This window comes from Bos indicus x Bos taurus, chromosome 9 (assembly GCF_003369695.1).
Source record: "Bos indicus x Bos taurus breed Angus x Brahman F1 hybrid chromosome 9, Bos_hybrid_MaternalHap_v2.0, whole genome shotgun sequence".
NCBI classification, from domain to species: Eukaryota; Metazoa; Chordata; class Mammalia; order Artiodactyla; family Bovidae; genus Bos; species Bos indicus x Bos taurus.
Window position 1 is genome coordinate 23,242,490 of NC_040084.1, and position 17,460 is coordinate 23,259,949.

Consider the following 17,460-nt stretch of genomic DNA (forward strand, 5'->3'; position numbering starts at 1 on the left):
GGCTTCAAAGGTGTATATTTATCTCTAAACTCAAGTTGAAAGATTTGTGGCTTTTTGTCAATCATACCTCAATGAAATAGCTTACAGATGAGACAAAGTGACATTATGAGCTTCTTGATGTGATGTACCGAGAAGGATATGATTATTGGGCCAACTAAACCAAACCCTATAACCACATAACTTGAATTAAATCATGAGGAACACTGCGAAAAACAACTAGCCTGTGCTCTTCAAAATGCCATTGCCAGAAAAGACAGAGAGGCTGAGATGTTCCTGCATATGAAAAGAGCACTCTGCAAGTTATAAAGGTCTTTTATAAATAACTGACAAAATTTGAATTTGGCTTATACATTAGATAGCATTGCTGCTGCTGCTGCTAAGTCGCTTCAGTCGTGTCCGACTCTGTGCGACCCCATAGATGGCAGCCCACCAAGATCCCCCGTCCCTGGGATTTTCCAGGCAAGAGTACTGGAGTGGGTTGCCATTTCCTTCTCCAATGCATGAAAGTGAAAAGTGAAAGTGAAGTCGCTTAGTCGTGTCCAACTCCTAGCGACCCCATGGACTGCAGCCCACCAGGCTCCTCCGTCCATGGGATTTCCCAGGCAAGAGTACTGGAGTGGGGTGCACTATATGAATATTAAAATTAGCTGGGTTTTCAGTTATCCAGTGACTTACATGAATCACCGTCTCCTCCAGGTGCTGTTGTCAGGGGGATCCCCTCTACAGTCATCTGGGCAGACATTAGAGAGGGTGGGGAAGGTGATTTAGGAGGAGGGGTGTGAGGGCAGGAGGACCAAGTCTGCCTCCCAGATGTGAACCGGAGACAGGAGACTGTTTCAGGCTGCTGTACAGACTACTTGGGAGTCTGTATTGTTGACCCTGAACACTCTAAGTCCAAGAGACTGTCCAGAGGACCAAGAAAGCCAAAAATCTCTTTGTGATATAAAAATCTGCAGCAATAGTCTTTGGGATTGGTGCCAATCCGTGGGATTTCTAGTTCCATAAGAGAGCCAACTAGCATTTTGACAATAATCCTAACAGTTACTAGATATGTGGTGGCCAAACAAAACATTCACCGAGATCTCTTACATGCTACTTTTGTTAACTACAAAATAGAGACAAGAGCATTCTTCTTTTTGTGCATTCTAGAGGCTGCAGAAAATTCTTAAAGAGATGAGAACACCAGACTACCTGACCTGCCTCCTGAGAAACCTATATGCAGGTCAAGAAGCAACAGTTAGAACCGGACATGGAACAAGAGACAGGTTCAAAACTGGGAAAGGAGTATGTCAAGGCTGTATATTGTCACCCTGCTTATTTGACTTATATGCAGAGTGCATCATGAGAAATGCCAGGCTGGATGAATCACAAGCTGGAATCAAGATTGTGGGAGAAATATCAACAACCTCACATATGCAGATGATACCACTCTAATGGCAGAAAGCGAAGAAGAACTAAAAAGCATCTCGATAAGAGTGAAAGAGGACAGTGAAAGAGCTGGCTTAAAACTCAACATTCAGAAAGACAAGGTCATGGCATCTGCTCCCATCACTTCATGGCGAAAAAACTGAAACAGTGACAGACTTTATTTTCCTGGGTTCCAAAATCACTGCAGGCAGTGACTACAGCCATGAAATTAAAAGACACTTGCTCCTTGGAAGAAAATCTGTGACAAACCTAGACAGTGCATTCAAAAGCAGAGACTTTACAGACAAAGAGCCATTTAGTCAAAGCTATAGTTTTTCCAGTAGTCATTTACGGACGTGAGGGTTGGACCACAAGGAAGGCTGAGCACCAAAGAACTGATCATTTTGAATCATGGTGCTGGAGAAGACTCTTGAGAATCCCTTTGACAGCAAGTGAATCAAAACAGTCAATCCTAAAGGAAATCAACCCTGAATATTCATTGGAAGGACTGATGCTGAAGCTGAAGCTCCAATTCTTTGGCCACCTGATGCGAAGAACCAACTCACTGGAAAAGACCCTGATGCTGGGAAAGATTGAAGGCGGGAGGAGAAGGAGACGGCAGAGGATGAGATGGTTGGATGGCATCATCAACTCAATGGACATGAGTTTGAGTAAGCTTTGGGAGATAGTGAAGGACAGGGAAGCCTGGTGTGCTGTAGTCCAAGGGGTCCCAGAGAGTCAGAGAAGACTTAGCCACTGAACAAGAGGCGTGTCTGTAGTATTGTATTCTCACTGATAAATACCAGTGACTAGTTTTATTTAATTGAATAAGTATTTAGTAAGTTTCTGCTATGTGTTTTAGCATGGTGTTAGGTGCTACTGGTCTTCTGAAAGATGTATATGGGAGACCTTCTGTTTTTACAGAATATCACATATGATTTAGTTATAAGGCAAGACTTGACTGTTTGATATGTGAAACACTTGAAAGCATAATACAATGAGGAATCAAATGAAATATCAAAGAGTTTGCTAAAAATAGTCATGGCTAAGGAGAAAGATAAAAATAATTCAGAGCAGTCACAGAAAGAGCCAAGGATAAGGCAGGACTTAAGCCATGATCTGAAGATAGGCTTAGACCAGTGGAGAAGGAATCATTTCAGGTCAAGGCGATACACAGGGCAGTCCCATGGCTGTTCCTAGGCGTGGTATATTTCAAGGCTTTGGGATTAGGGAGGATGAAAAGAAGGGCAGTCTTCCAAGCTTTGGAGCCTGCTTACAAAGTGGGTGTCACAAAGAGAAATGCGGATATTGAGGGTGAGGGAAGACGAAAGATGTTTTTTTCACATCTTTATTTAAAGAAACAGCAGGGCATTTTGGTGGAAATACCCATTGGGTCACAGGAGATGTGGTAAAAGATAAGAACAGAGATACACATATTTGGTCCCTTTCAGAATGACGACAATGGAAACGAGAGAAAGAGTGAGATCTCTGAAAGCAGAAATTAAAAGAGAAAAATGAGAACAAAAGACAACGAATTTTGGGAAGAAGCTTAGTCAATAGGTAACAACTAGAGGGCACAGGGAATGCTCTGTGGTGACCTGAAAGGGATAGAAATCCACAAAAGAGAGGATCCATGTATGCATGTGGCTGATTCACTTTGCTGTACAGCAGAAACTAATACAACACTGTAAAGCAACTGTACGCTAATGAAAATTTTTTAAAGGGACTTGAAAGGGACACAAAGAAACCACTGATGTGGCATAAGAAACAGAAATATTATGTGATGCCTAAGAAGAAAGTGATGAAAAGGCCAAAAGATTCGGCCCGAGAGATCATCAGCTAGAAATCTGTCACTAGAGGGTGCTGGAGTTATTTAGGAAAGAAATCACTGGCAGCCGAAAAAGATCATCTTTCTTCTTCTGATGTGGCTGCTATAAAAGACAATGACTACATTTTCCTTAATGTAAGAACAACTTTGAAAGCTCTCAGTAGGTAGGCATCTACTTACGTTTAACACGACTTTTTGAGTCAAAGAAGCTCTGAAACCCTAGCCATCGTGCAGTGAGGACAAGAGACCGAGCAGGAGGGCTGACAGACAGATGTTCTCACGGAATGACAAGTGCGAAACCCTGGGGTTGTGCTCCTTGAGATCACGCCAGTAACATACACATCTTTCACGGTGGGGAGAAAAGCCTGTATATGTGATGAAATCACGTGAATGTTAATCAGTCTGGATGTGGTTCGGGTCAGTTAGCACGTTGTGCAGTGGGTTAATTTTAAGAGAAGAAACTCATTTAAATTTCTCCCCATGAATTGCATCCACCTCAAAAGTATCAACCAGATGAACACTCTGATGATCACAAGCTCATGATTTCACAAATGAAGGTCCAACCACTGTGTCATCCTCCTGAAGCTTGGGAGGGAAGGGAAACTGATGGGAGCCTGAGGTTCCCATTAGCTCTTGTGCTAGGAGTAATAAATTCCTCTATCTGACCCAGGAGTTCTGTGTCCTTTGCCAGCATCTGTGAATCTGAGGCAGGCTGACTTGCTAGCCTGCAAGTCAGGTTGAATTTTTGGCTTCCCTGGTAGCTCAGTGGTAAAGAATCAACCAGCCAATGCAGGAGACGCAGGTTTGATCCCTGAGTCAGGAAGATCCCTTGGAGAAGGAAACGGCAACCCACTCCAATATTCTTGCCTGGGAAATCCCATGCACAGAGGAGCCTGGCAGGCTACAGTCCATGGGGCTGCAAAAGAGTCAGACATGACTTAGCAACTAAATAGCAAAGGTGAAATTTCAGATCCTTCAGAGTGCCAAACAGTAGTGTAATGCAGCGTCCTTACTGGGTCTGCTGTGTGTTCTGTGAATCTTTTCTGGAGGCCCACGGAAGAGCCTGCTTCTGTCCTTTTAATGACTTTACAAAGACCAAACTCTCTGTTTTAATTTCTTCTTAGCTGAAATACTATAGTGGTTGCTGTATTCTGCACTGAACCCTGAATGATAAACATTTCTTCACTATACCAAATCAGACTTTTATTTCAAATCATGAGAATGTCATCATTTAGGAAGGTTCTCCATAGAAATCTTCTCCATAGAAGATTCCCATGAAATCATGAGAAATCTTATTTCATGATTTGGAAACAAAAATTTTAATGTTCTCATTATTGTCACAGAACTTGATCAAAATTTTCAGATTTTTTTTTTTAAAGTTCCTTCTCTTGAACTCTGTTAATGAGAATGCAAACTGGTACAGCCACTGTGGAAATAGTATGGAAGTTTCTCAAACTAAAATTAGAACTACCATATGACCCAGAAATTCCACTTCAGAGTGTATGGATGTATATATCTAGACAAAACTATAATTTGAAAAAAAATACACGTGTCCCTATGTTCAGAGCAGCATTATTTACAACTGCCATGATATGGATGTAACATAAGCGTCATCAAGATGAATGGCTAAAGAAGATGTGGTATATACATATAATGGAACACTACTCAGCCATAAAAAAGTGAAAATTTGCCATCTGCAGCAACAGAGATCGACTTGAAGGACATTATGCTATGTGAAATAAGTCAGGCAAAGAAAGATAAATGTTGTATGATGTCACTTATATGTGGAACCTAAAAAATGCAACAAAATAGTGAATATGACCAAGCAGCAGCAGACTCATGGACACAGACAACAAACTAGCGGTTACCGGTGGGGAGAGGGAAGGAGGAGTGGCAAATAAGAGGTGGGGTTAAGAGGCACAAACTACTGTGTATAAAACAAACTACAAGGCATATTGTGCAGCACGGGAATACAGCCAGTATTTTATAATAGGCACAGATGGAGTACAACCGTTGGAAATGATGGATCATTATGTTGTACACCTGTAATTTATATAATATTGTACATCAATTTAAAAAAGGTCCCTTTTAAGGGATCAGAACACAGTCTTTCTGCTGGCTACAGAAGAACAATGCTTACTAGTGACTCACTGTGAACTTACAACCCACCCCTTACTCCCCTGGGGGAAAGATTTGATCCTCGGACTTTACACCTTCTAGGGAGTGAGCTGAGATGCAGATGGCCTACAACGAGCTGATCTGTCACAGCCTTGACAGACAGACAGTATTTTACAATACCTCAGCAGTGGTGAGAAAAATCTTATCCGTGATATGCCTCAGTCCACACGCCACAACACCAAGAGCAACTCCAGGGAACACGTAGGAATTGTTGCCTTGGCCAGGATAAAGAGTCTTTCCACTCGGAAGGGTAACGGGATCAAAAGGACTGCCGCTGGCAAAAATGGCGCGACCCTGCAAGACAGACACGCAACCGTGAAAAGAGGCAGGGTGTCTTCAAACAGATGGATCCTAAGAGAATAGTGCAAGTATTTAGTACTTAGAAAGAGGTCTGATTTTTCATTGACTCCCTAGTAAGTGTGAATGAGCAGGCTCTCATGATGTTGGTGGTAAGTTCTGAAGTGGGTGCTTATTTTTCTCTATCTTCCTCTCTCCTCCAAGGAGAAGCGTACAAACTACAGGAGACCCCATGACCACCACCCGTTGTTGGCTGTGGTCCAACACACAGGGCCATCAACCATCCCTAGCCTAGAGGCTTCTGAAGACAAAAGTGATGGGTTGGAGTTTGAGTCTTAGAAAGGCTGACATTGTAGATTAGAGTTTAGGGGTCAACACACTTCCATGTAATCATTGGGACAAATTTTATACATTGTAAATAATTATCTGGAAAGTCCCATAGGAAAAAAAATTCACTAGCACAAGAGGGATTAGCAAATAAGAATAAATTATCAATAATTGTAAAAAACTGTCTTTATATTTTTTCCCCCTAGTCTTAATATTGGGTTGGCCAAAAAGTTCATATGGAAAACTCAAACAAACTTTTTGACCAACCCAATATTTTCTCATGTTTTTGAGGAACCTCGTATTTACAAGTTTTAAGACAGCATGAACTCAGGGCCTGTCAGGGGCTAGACTCCAGACTGCCAGTCAAAGCGAGGGGGCATCTGTGTGATCTGGGAAGCGATACAGATGAAACTGCTCAGTCCTTGAAAACAGGGATAGGAAACCCTCAACAAATAAAGCATCACAGTCTAAGAAATGCCCTTGAAAAGCATAAACATGTTTTGGAAATAGTTATGTATTGAAGCTTTAAGGATGCCTATACCAACCTGGCTGGATGTCAAAATAACTGCCCAAATGCTCCATCCACAGCATCAAAATCCAAACCCAGGAGCAGTCAGCAAAGTAAAAATAAGGCTGTGGTTTTATACTGTATGCTTGTGTTTAGGAATAGCTAGTTAAAAGTTATTTTAATAAGCATCTAGGATCAAGCTTTTTCCTCTTTAACTTTTATGTTTAGATCTTAGATACTTCCAAAGCACTTAAGGAAAATTGTCAATAAAACATTACAAAGTTTATTCTGTTTTATTGAAGAACAGGATTTATATGACACTCTAAAAAAGGATATGGTTCTTATCCTTCTGTTTACTTCGCCTTCACTCTTGGTTGTAAAATGTTTAAAGGTTAACTGGCAGGCACCTTAGATACCCTGGGCTTCCCTACAAAGAATTACAATTTGACTATTAAAATATCAGTTATGTTTTTTTTTTCCTTTACCTTGGTCAGTTTATAGCACTGCTCTGCAGTACATTCTGCTTTACTAGTTGGATTACTCAAGGCAAAAATAATAGGCCGTTCATTGAAGGCTGCCATGTCTTTGATAATTTGTTCTGAGAACGCACCACCAATCGCAGCAACTCCTAACAGAGAAACAAGAAACCAGTGAACAGGGCCATCATTGGTTATTTAATCCAATGCCCCCCCCCCACCCCCAGCCCCACCAAACAATGAGACACGTCAGGTCATTTTGTAATATACCCTAAGCAATACAGAATATTTGTATGAAAATGACAAAAAGAGGTGTCTGTTAATGCCAATAGCCTTTAAGGTTATAGTATCTATAAAAAAAAAAAAAAAAACAAGAGTTTTAATATTCGGCTCATGAGTAGATTTAATGACCAATCACTAGGAATTCTGATAATAGGCATTTTTATTGGAAAATAAATGTATCTAATATATATTATCTCTCTATAAACAATTCTAGAAGTTTATTTCAGTGTCTGAGGCTACCAAGTAATCATGTTTTATTATCCAGTGCTAACACTTAAGTCAATCATCCCATTCAATGACAGAACTGGAGTATGACTCATTGAAGGAATTTGAACAGACAAAGCAGTTAGCATCATGAAAATTTTAAACAGTAAGATTCCTGATAGAACACATTTTATAAAAAAACAATGAAGGTTTACTATGGTTGCTGTCATGGAGTAAACACTTGTTTTTATTAGGGTTCTCATCCTTATTCTCAAAATCGTCATCTGTTGCAAATGGAATGGAAGACCAAGTAAGGGCTGGCATTACACACACACAAAATAAAGGATATAAAGCTTCAAAACTTTGAGATATTTTTCCAACCACAACAAATTCGTCCACACTGAACATCTTTCTGTGCGCGTGCAGTATGGAAACTACCATGTTGTCTGCTATGGGGAAGATATAAAGACGTGAAATTACAGTCCCTGTTTTCAGTCTTTCTTAACCTTGGCCCCATGAGCAATGGGCTGGACAATTCCTTGTTGGGGGCAGGGGTGCTTTCCTGGGCGGTGGAGGAGGTGGAACAGTGTCCCTTGGTCTCCACCCAATGACAATCTCCCTCCAGCTGTGACAACAAAAATGTCTCCAGACGTTGCCAAATGTTTCTTAACTGGGCAAAATCGCCCCCATCCGAGAGCCACTGTCTGTTTGGAATAACTGGCCTGGCAAAGTGCTGGATGTGCCAGGTATTGACAGGTTGACAGAGTTAGCAAAGGGAACCACCCCCCTCAGCTGGCATCATCGGTAACAAGGCGGCACTGAATTTACAAATCTAGGCGTCTAGGGGGCACTGCTGCTTCAGGGAATAGGTAACTTTGTGTAATTCCAAGACCAGAATTTCAAAAAGCTAAAGAATGTCTCAAAAATTATCAGCAAGAGCACTTCGCTGGTGGTACAGTGGACAGGAATCCCGCCTGCCAGTGCAGGGTCACGGGTTCGATCCCGGGTCTGGGAGGAGTCCACACGCGATGCGGCAGCTAAGCCCGTGGACCGCAGCTACTGAAGGACCACGTGGCCCACAGCCCTGGCTCCACAGCAAGCAAAGCTACGTCGGTGAGAAGCCCACGCACTGCAACAGGAGGAGCAACCACTACCAGAGACAGCCCTCGTGCAGCAACAAAGACCCAGTGCAGCCAAAAATAAGATAAATCAATAAGTAATTTAAAAAAATTAACCGTAAGGAAACAAATCAGGCCCACGTGGGGCGGGGACAGGGTTTACAGGAGAGGGAAGAAGCCAAAGCTCACCAATGAGGGCAGTTGGTTTTATATCTTGAACGATGGCTTCAAGGTTCTTCATTTCTTTATGTTCATGGGCAAATTCCTCTTTCTCTTGTGTTAAGGCAGCACGTCCCTACGTAGGGCAAATAAGAAGAAATGATAAATCTGCCAAGTGTATGAGAGTCAAGGAAGTTTCAGAGTATTACACATATTAGCAGAATTTATACTGAATAGGTTTATGTAGTATGTCTTCCAGCTATTCTTAAAGTCTCCTCTCCAATTATCAGAGAATTATTTCATTGACTCTTGTCACAAAGGTTTATATTTCAGACAACGCTCCAAGCAATAAGGGTGTAACAGTGAACAAAATAAAGCCTTTCCCTTATTTAACTATTATTTAATATTTAAAATCCTAACTCTACAGACCCTTACGAGAAATAAGCGTTAACAAATGGCAATGCAAAATATTATTTAAATAAAGATACTGTTTCTTAGATATGATTTGTGTTGACGAAGCAGTGTCTTAGAGTGCAGAGCGGCCTTTAGTGGTTGCACAAATCCTTTACGGACCACTCACTAAGAATGGAACTTGATGCCATGTTTATGTAATACTGTGATGTTCTGAATAAGCACTAGCTTCGTGTGCTTTTATTTTGTAATGTTTTGATCATAGTTGCACCATGTATTATCTAAGAAACATCAAATTATAATATCCCAGCTATAAAAAGGAACTTAGGATGGGGGTAGGGAATGTTATCTAAAAATCTGCTTCCTTCATTTTCCCCCTGCTCTTTCAGTATTTTATCTTTCCACATAATTAGTAGATCTGAAGATGAAATTCTCATCTACACTTCTATGACCAGGGATAATATCTGCTCAAATTAGAATTCTCTTCATTTACCTATTATTCATTTTCCTTACTTCAGTGAGTTAGTCATTCATCATGTCAGACTCTTTGTGACTCTGTGGACTGTAGCCCACCAGGCTCCTCTGTCCTTGAAATTCTCCAGGCAAGAATACTGGAGCGGGTAGCTGTTCCCTTCTCCTGGGGATCTTCCCAACCCAGGGACTGAACCCTGGTCTCCTGCATTGTAGGCAGATTCTTTACTGTCTGAGCCACCAGGAAAGCTTTCATCAAAGAATGAGTGATGAAATAGTTTTTTGTTCACAGGAAGAAATAGTTAAATTAAGTGTGCTACTTATTAAAACTTGACTTTTAAATTGTAAAAACAATAGGTGGTGCTAGTGGTAAAGAACCCATCTGCCAATGCAGGAGACCTAAGAGACATGGGTTCAATACCTGGGTTGGGAATATCCCTCAGAAGAGGGCATGGCAATCCACTCCAGTATTCTTGCCTGGAGAATCCCATGGACATTAGAGCCTAGCAGGCTACAGTCCATAGGGTTGCAAAGAGTCTGACACTACTGAAGTGACCTGGCACACACACACTTACTAAACTTGACTTTTAAATTATAATAATACTCTACCTATAAATTTTGAAGATTTTGACTACATAATAAATCAGTACCTAACTTTATATGGTACTTTATAGCTTATAAGTTATCTTCATATATTTCATTTGATCCCCTCAACAATTTGAGAAGTAGGGCAAATATAATTAGGTTTTTGCATGAAGAAACAGAGGCTGCAGGACAGTATGCAGCTTGCTTGAGGCAGGTGCTAAAACTCAGTCTTTCCAATAATACAACACAGTCCAGTTCTGGAGAAAACACTTTACAAATGGTATATGTCAGACTGTATGCAAATTGTTACTCCTGGTTCAATATTCTTGCTTTAAAAGGCTATTATCAACCTACATAGGAAAAGAATCTGAGAAAGAATAGATATGTGTATATGTATAACTGAATCACTTTGCTATACACCAGAAACTAACACAACATTGTATTGTGTTAGTTTAGCTAGTGGTCTGCAGCCTACCAGGCTCCTCCGTCCACTGCCATGGACGGAGGAGCCTGGTAGGCTGCAGTCCATGGGATCGCTGAGTCGGGCATGACTGAGCGACTTCACTTTCACTTTTCATTTTCACGCATTGGAGAAGGAAATGGCAATCCACTCCAGTGCTCTTGCCTGGAGAATCCCAGGGACGGGGGAACCTGGTTGGCTGCCGTCTGTGGGGTCGCACAGAGTCAGACACAACTGAAGGGACTTAGCAGCAGCAGCAGCTAGTTAGTATAAATCAAACTTCAGTTTGGTGCTTACTTCTTCAAAGGTTTAGAGATTTACTTTTCAGGATACCTACTGTCAGAGCCTCTGTTAGGTTCTTTAACAGAGAAAAAAAAATCTCAGGATAACTATTCACCTACTCCAAAACAACCATAGTCATCTCGACCTGGTGTTATGTAATCTTGAGGGCTGCTGATAATAAGTGTATCCCTTAGAGAAGACTGAATGAACCTCAGGGTTTTGCCTCTTGGCCTTCCGGTTTCCACCTGACCGGTTTAAGTATTAAGCAAATACATTCCAACAAAGGAATAACCAACGCGGACTACGGTCAAAGAAACTACCATACGTCCTAGAGCTTTCCTTCCATGTTATATTACTGCATTCGAGTATCACCTTTTCTTCTTTAATAACAGTAAAATGTGATAATTAATCTTTTTCTGTGATTTACTTTGGAATAGAAAAAAGAAGCCCCACCAAAAGGATTGTGAGGAAAAGGACATGTATAAGATGTTCAGGATTATTAACAGAATAGGAAGTACTAAAAATAGTTCTTAGAGGAGACTGCATCCCTGATTTGTTTATTCTAAAAAATGCTTGCACTCACAAAACAGGAAGATTCCACACAATCCATGGTAAAACACCATGGCCCGCAGAGAGAAACATAAGAACGAGGAGGCCACACAGAGTGCTTACTGAAGCTTCTGAGTCAGGAAACAACCCATTCTTGACCATTTAGCTGCTGACAAACAACATGCCGATGAGAACATATCCAAACTGCTTCTGGTATACAGCTTTAAATAAATTTGCATATGATCACATAAAAATGAACACCAATTTATTTTCATAAAAAAAGCTGAGTGCCAAAGAATTGACACTTTTGAACGTGGCGTTGGAGAAGACTTTTGAGAGTCCCTTGGACTGCAGGGAAATCAAACCAATCAATCTTAAGGGAAATCAATCCTGAACATTCATTGGAAGGACTGATGCTGAAGCTCCAATACTTTGGCCACCTGATGTGAAGAGCCAACTCATTGGAAAAGCTCCTGAAGCTGGGAAAGATTGAAGGCAGGAGGAGAAGGGGACGACACAGGATGAGATGGTTGGATGGCATCACCGACTCAATGGACATGAGTGTGAGCAAGCTCTGGGAAAAATGGTGAAGGACAGGGAAGCCTGGCATACTACAGACCACGGAGCTGAAGAGAGTCAGACATGACTGAGCAACTGAACAACAATTCATTTTCATTATATTACCAAGCCAAGAAGTAGCCTTCTACATGAGAAAATAAAAGCAGCATGAGAGTAAAAGTCTTAGAAATGATATTATGGGCAGCTGCAATAAGTAAATTCAACCTCGTATAATATGAATGGTACCACTGCTACAAGTAAGCTATAAATAAAAGAAGAGGGTCTTGTCTGCTTATATTGAATGTGGACCTACAAATCCATAATATGAAATGAATTTAAAAGATATTGTGAGTGAGAGACATAATCCCCATTTTTTAGTTCAGTAATTCAAAATATTTTCCACAGCATACTGTCCCAGATTATCCCAAACAGCAAATTAAAAATGCTTTAAATGTATTCTACAACATTGTTCTCACAGCTATTAATTATGGTCAAAATAAACTGATATAAATTGTCATAAATTTTTGGCTTAGGGACATGAATAAATACTAGTATCAGAGTCCATTCTAACAGCTAAGAACAAATACATTTATGTTACTTCTGAAAGCTTTAATAATATACAAAAAAATAAAGAAAACCTCCCCAGAAAATGCCATCTACAAGTGCTGGAGACGGAACATGGGACTCGGGCTCAGGGTAGTGGGGTCCTCCTCAGGCCCTTCCGTTCACTCACGACCTTGGGCGAGGCCTTTGGTACTTTGACGGATGCTGGTTTCTCCATCTAGAAAATGGTTCGGTTAGGTGATGATGACAGTGTAATGAAAACGGACCTGATCTGGGCTTTCCAAAGCCAACTGAGTACCAGACACACTGGAGGAAAATTAGATTCCTGAGCCCTGCTGCCAGATATTTTAATTCAAGTCCAGGATGAGGCCCTGGCATCTGTATTTTTTTTTTCAAACTTCTCAGATGATTTGAGTGATTAGCCAGTTTTGAGCATCACTGCACTAAAGGGTTTATCAGATGTCTACCAGAAGCATTTTTTTAAAGATATTAATATGTGATCTGTTTTCAAAAAAGTAGAAAATGATTGAGTTCTAATGAAAGAATGCTACAAAATAACGTAAAAGCACAGATTTCTAGTACTGCTCTTTTGGCTATTTCATGAGATACCATGAAAAGTATTTAATAAGGCTTAAAACCCCCTAAGTTTCCTGGAATGAGAAACAAATCATGAAGAAGACTGATAAAAATCATAGGAAAAGATGTATGCTTATGCGCTTATCGTGAACATCTTACTTTATTAATCATTGTAACAGCACTGGCAGCTCCAGGCCACTAAAGCCAGAACTTGGCCAGAAGACATCTGTCTAGCAAGAAACATAAATTACCTACAGCCTCACCCCCAAAGACGTAATTCTTAGTGGGGACTTAGGAATGCAGAGGGAACACTGAAAGAAGGCCAGGAATCATGCATACCAGCATCACCAAAGGGCTCAACTTGCCAAGAACAGAAAAATCAAAAGACAAAAATAAAGGTCTCCCAAGTATTTTCTATACAATTTTCAAAGCTGATGTGCTGATCTGGTTTAGATTAAAAAACTACTGGAATGGGACCTTCTCTGGATCTGTAATATTCAGGCAAATGTCTTTACCTTTGGACTCCTGTTTTCTATACCAATGGCTCACTTTTCTCTTCTTTTCAAAATGCAATTTGGAATACACCTTCTTTACACCAAATACTTCAGCTGGAGGTAGATATAGATTTTTTTTTTCTGTTCAGTCTTCCTTTTCAGGAACCCTTGCTGAAATGCTTTTTGTCTGCATTTGCCACTTTTTCTCTCAAGTACCCTGGGTGTTCACTGGAAGGACTGATGCTGAAGCTGAAACTCCAATACTTTGGCCACCTCATGCGAAGAGCTGACTCATTGGAAAAGACCCTGATGCTGGGAGGGATTGGGGGCAGGAGGAGAAGGGGACGACAGAGGATGAGATGGCTGGATGGCATCACCAACTCGATGGATATGAGTTTGGGTAAACTCCGGGAGTCGGTGATGGACAGGGAGGCCTGGTGTGCTGCGATTCATGGGGTCGCAAAGAGTCAGACACAACTGAGTGACTGAACTGAACCTCAAATTCTATGGTGTTTCTCTTTTTTTAGGAGTTTCTACTTATACCAAATGTACTATGAATATCTAGGAATTTCCTTCAAATACTATTATCTCTTCGGTCTCCGCCCACCCTCCTTGTTTTGTGCTGATTCTTAGTAGAAAAGATACAACCAGACTGAACAACTATCTATCTTTTTCAAAAGCACCTATGTGCTGGTGGGACCTGGGGGAGGAAGGCAGCAAACACTGTCAAGATTCTGAGTTAGCATTTCATTTCCCAGGAGGTATAAAAAGGTAATTGTACACTGCCACTGGTAAATATGTATTCCTTACTAAGCACAGATACTGCTACTGCTGCTGTTGCTGCTGCTGCTGCTGCTAAGTCACTTCAGTCGTGTCCACCTCTGTGTGACCCCATAGATGGCAGCTCACCAGGCTCCCCCGCCCCTGGGATTCTCCAGGCACTAGAACTCTTGAATGCATGCCTGCTTAGACAACCTGCCCCATTTTACTGGCCTGATACTGCTGTCATTAGTTTTTCAGAGTTGAATCTGGCCCCCTCTTTATCTGAAGACAGAACCTTCCTAGCACACTATCAGTAATATTTCAGTTGCAGTGTAAGTGTGTGCATTTGCTAAAGAGCGCAGAGCTGGGTTTCATCATCTCAGAACAGATTAAAAGAAGATGAATGGTGTGACAAAAGCACTCCATGTTAGAGCATAAAAAAGGGGTGCAGAGTGGCCATAACTGAAGATACTAAGTGGGTAACTCCATCAATATTTAATTGAGTAATTTAAAAATATTTAACTGTGCATTGTTAAAAATCAATAATTGTTAAAAATCCATAATTTTCTGACTGTCTGAAAGACTCATGCATATAATCTTCTCCCTCTGCTCTGTTTAATATATACATATACATCGATCATACTCTAGAAGACATGGAAAAGAGGGAGGGAGAAAAGCAAGCTGGATCTTTTTCACCAAGCTTCAACATTTCTTAGGAGTTAGATTTTTTAAACCACAATGTATGAAATATATGAGCCATCATTCAAGGTGGTGAAAGTATTACGGGCTAAAATTCTGATAAGATCACAAGGAAAAGGAGAACTTTTCTAAACAGCATGGAGTTTCAAGTTCTAGACCTAAAAATTAAACTCTCAGGGAGGAAATAACTATATTGTCAAAACTACCCTTGTCGCATATAAAGTACTTTTATTCACTATCTCTGCCTTATTGGAACCAAACACTGAACTAAAAGAAATAACTATAAAGAAAAAATTGTTTTAAAAATTGAAAACAGAGTTATGTAAACTAGAGCAAAAGAAAATTAAAATAAAAATACTATAGTCCTATTCTGGGTTAGATGAAGTTTATCCTTCATGATATCTATTAACACTTCACTTTTTATTTTTGAGATTTCTGCCTTAGCACTAATTTGGCTCATTAGTGAAAGTCAAATGTATTTATTTAAGGGAGAGATTAAGTCTGGATTGGTTTGTTTTGTGATTTCTTGTCCTCCCTAAAAAGGTTTTGTGATTTCTTGTCCTCTCTAAAAAATGGTCCAAATTATCACTGTGAAATGCAAATCCTAGTCATGCTGGCAATGCTCCTCTTTTATCCTTTCTTTACTGTATTTATTCTCCGTCTAATTTTATTTTGGAATGATTTACTTTAAAGAAAATATTGGTTAATATTAAAATATACTAATATTAGTTGGCTAAATAGATATGTCATCTGTTTCTTGCTATAAGATACTAAAACTATCTGAGTATTATCAGTGACCAAATAATTCATTTCAATCAACCTTACTGATATTGATGAATTATTTAAAACACTGATATTATTGAACATATATGGATGTGAAATAAATGACAGAAAATACCATAGATGTCATGCTGAAAATGAAAGCAGAAAACATGTTAGAATAATCATTGTCTAGTCTGATGATGAGATGATAAACTCCATAAATGCACTAACTTCATAGTGATACTTTTTAGTTCTTGGTTTTATGTCATTAAAAACTGAAGGAGTTTGACTTATACAAATTTTTATTTAACACATTAAGATAATTTTTATATATTATAAACAATTGCATTGTAAGTTAATGAAATTAATGAAATGATTATAATTGGCTCTCAAGAGGGGTTGTAAAAATGCTAAGGATAAAGGATAACAAGCACAGAAAGATCATATAAAATTGAGAGCTAGATTATACTAATTTAGTAATTATTTTAAGATTTACTAGTTTCGCCACAAAAATCAACATAGTAATTTGACTGTTTAAGAACATGAAAGAAAAAACAGTGGTGAATTGAAGCTTCATATGTTTCTCATATTAAATAGTGCAAAACTATTAAACATATAACAATCTTTTTAAACATAACTTTATTTATCTTGGCAAGGAGAATATATGCAGTTCTTTACTTTGGCAAGTAAAAAACATGAAATAAGAGTGACGAATTAGGTCTAGGCAACAACTTCACAGTTATTCCAAATACTAGTCATGCTATAATCCGTTATTCTAAGTATTGTAATCCATGGAATGTAGAGTCTCAGTTCAGTAAGTCTATGTTAAAATTACTTGAGATGCTAAAATTTATGTATTTTTATGAAGATTTCTCATTAAAATGTCATTAGAAATCACAGTCATTGGCTTTCACCTTTTTGATTCTTGAATGTATTGCACCCCGAAGTACAGCACAGTGTGTACAGCTTTCCCCGTGGCTCCCACTATATATATGTGGATTATCCCCAGATCTCCATCTCTGGGAGTCCAAATCCTTTTTCTGAGCATCAGTCTTGTCTCTTCAACTGCCAAGGGGACATCTCTATCTGAGGTCTCCACAGACACCTTTACCTTGCTATGTCCAAAACCGATCTCATTATCTTTCCCTTAAACGGGCCTGTTCTTTATTCCTTTTTAAACAAACAAACAGCAATGGCCACATCACTTACACAGACACCCAAGGCATCCTGCTAGACTCCTTTCTCTACTCTAACCCTCCCTCTGCATTTAACTGGTTACTAAGTATGCTGATCCTATTTCCTACATACCTACCGAATCAAACATCTTTCACTCATTGCTTTATTTCAGGCCCCAATTACCTTTGATCTGTATTAATGCAACGGTTTTGTACCTAATTTCCTTTCCTCAGCCTCACCTCGTTTCAGTCCATCCTCCGCGACGCCATCAGAGTGACAAGAGCCTGAAAACTGCTCAAGTTCAGCATTTAGAAGAGCCTTCATCAC

The 17,460-nt window shown here is 39.8% G+C and overlaps 1 protein-coding gene across 1 annotated transcript in view; it reads right to left on the reverse strand.

The window, feature by feature from the left end:
• ME1 (malic enzyme 1) overlaps nucleotides 1-17,460 on the reverse strand; it is a 224,529-nt gene that overhangs the window by 5,874 nt on the left and 201,195 nt on the right. The window contains exons 10-12 of the mRNA XM_027551016.1: nucleotides 8,815-8,920; nucleotides 7,031-7,173; nucleotides 5,534-5,707 (exon numbers count right to left, since the gene is read on the reverse strand). Coding sequence (XP_027406817.1) covers nucleotides 5,534-5,707; nucleotides 7,031-7,173; nucleotides 8,815-8,920 — 423 coding nt within the window. The remainder of the gene's footprint in view (nucleotides 1-5,533; nucleotides 5,708-7,030; nucleotides 7,174-8,814; nucleotides 8,921-17,460) is intronic.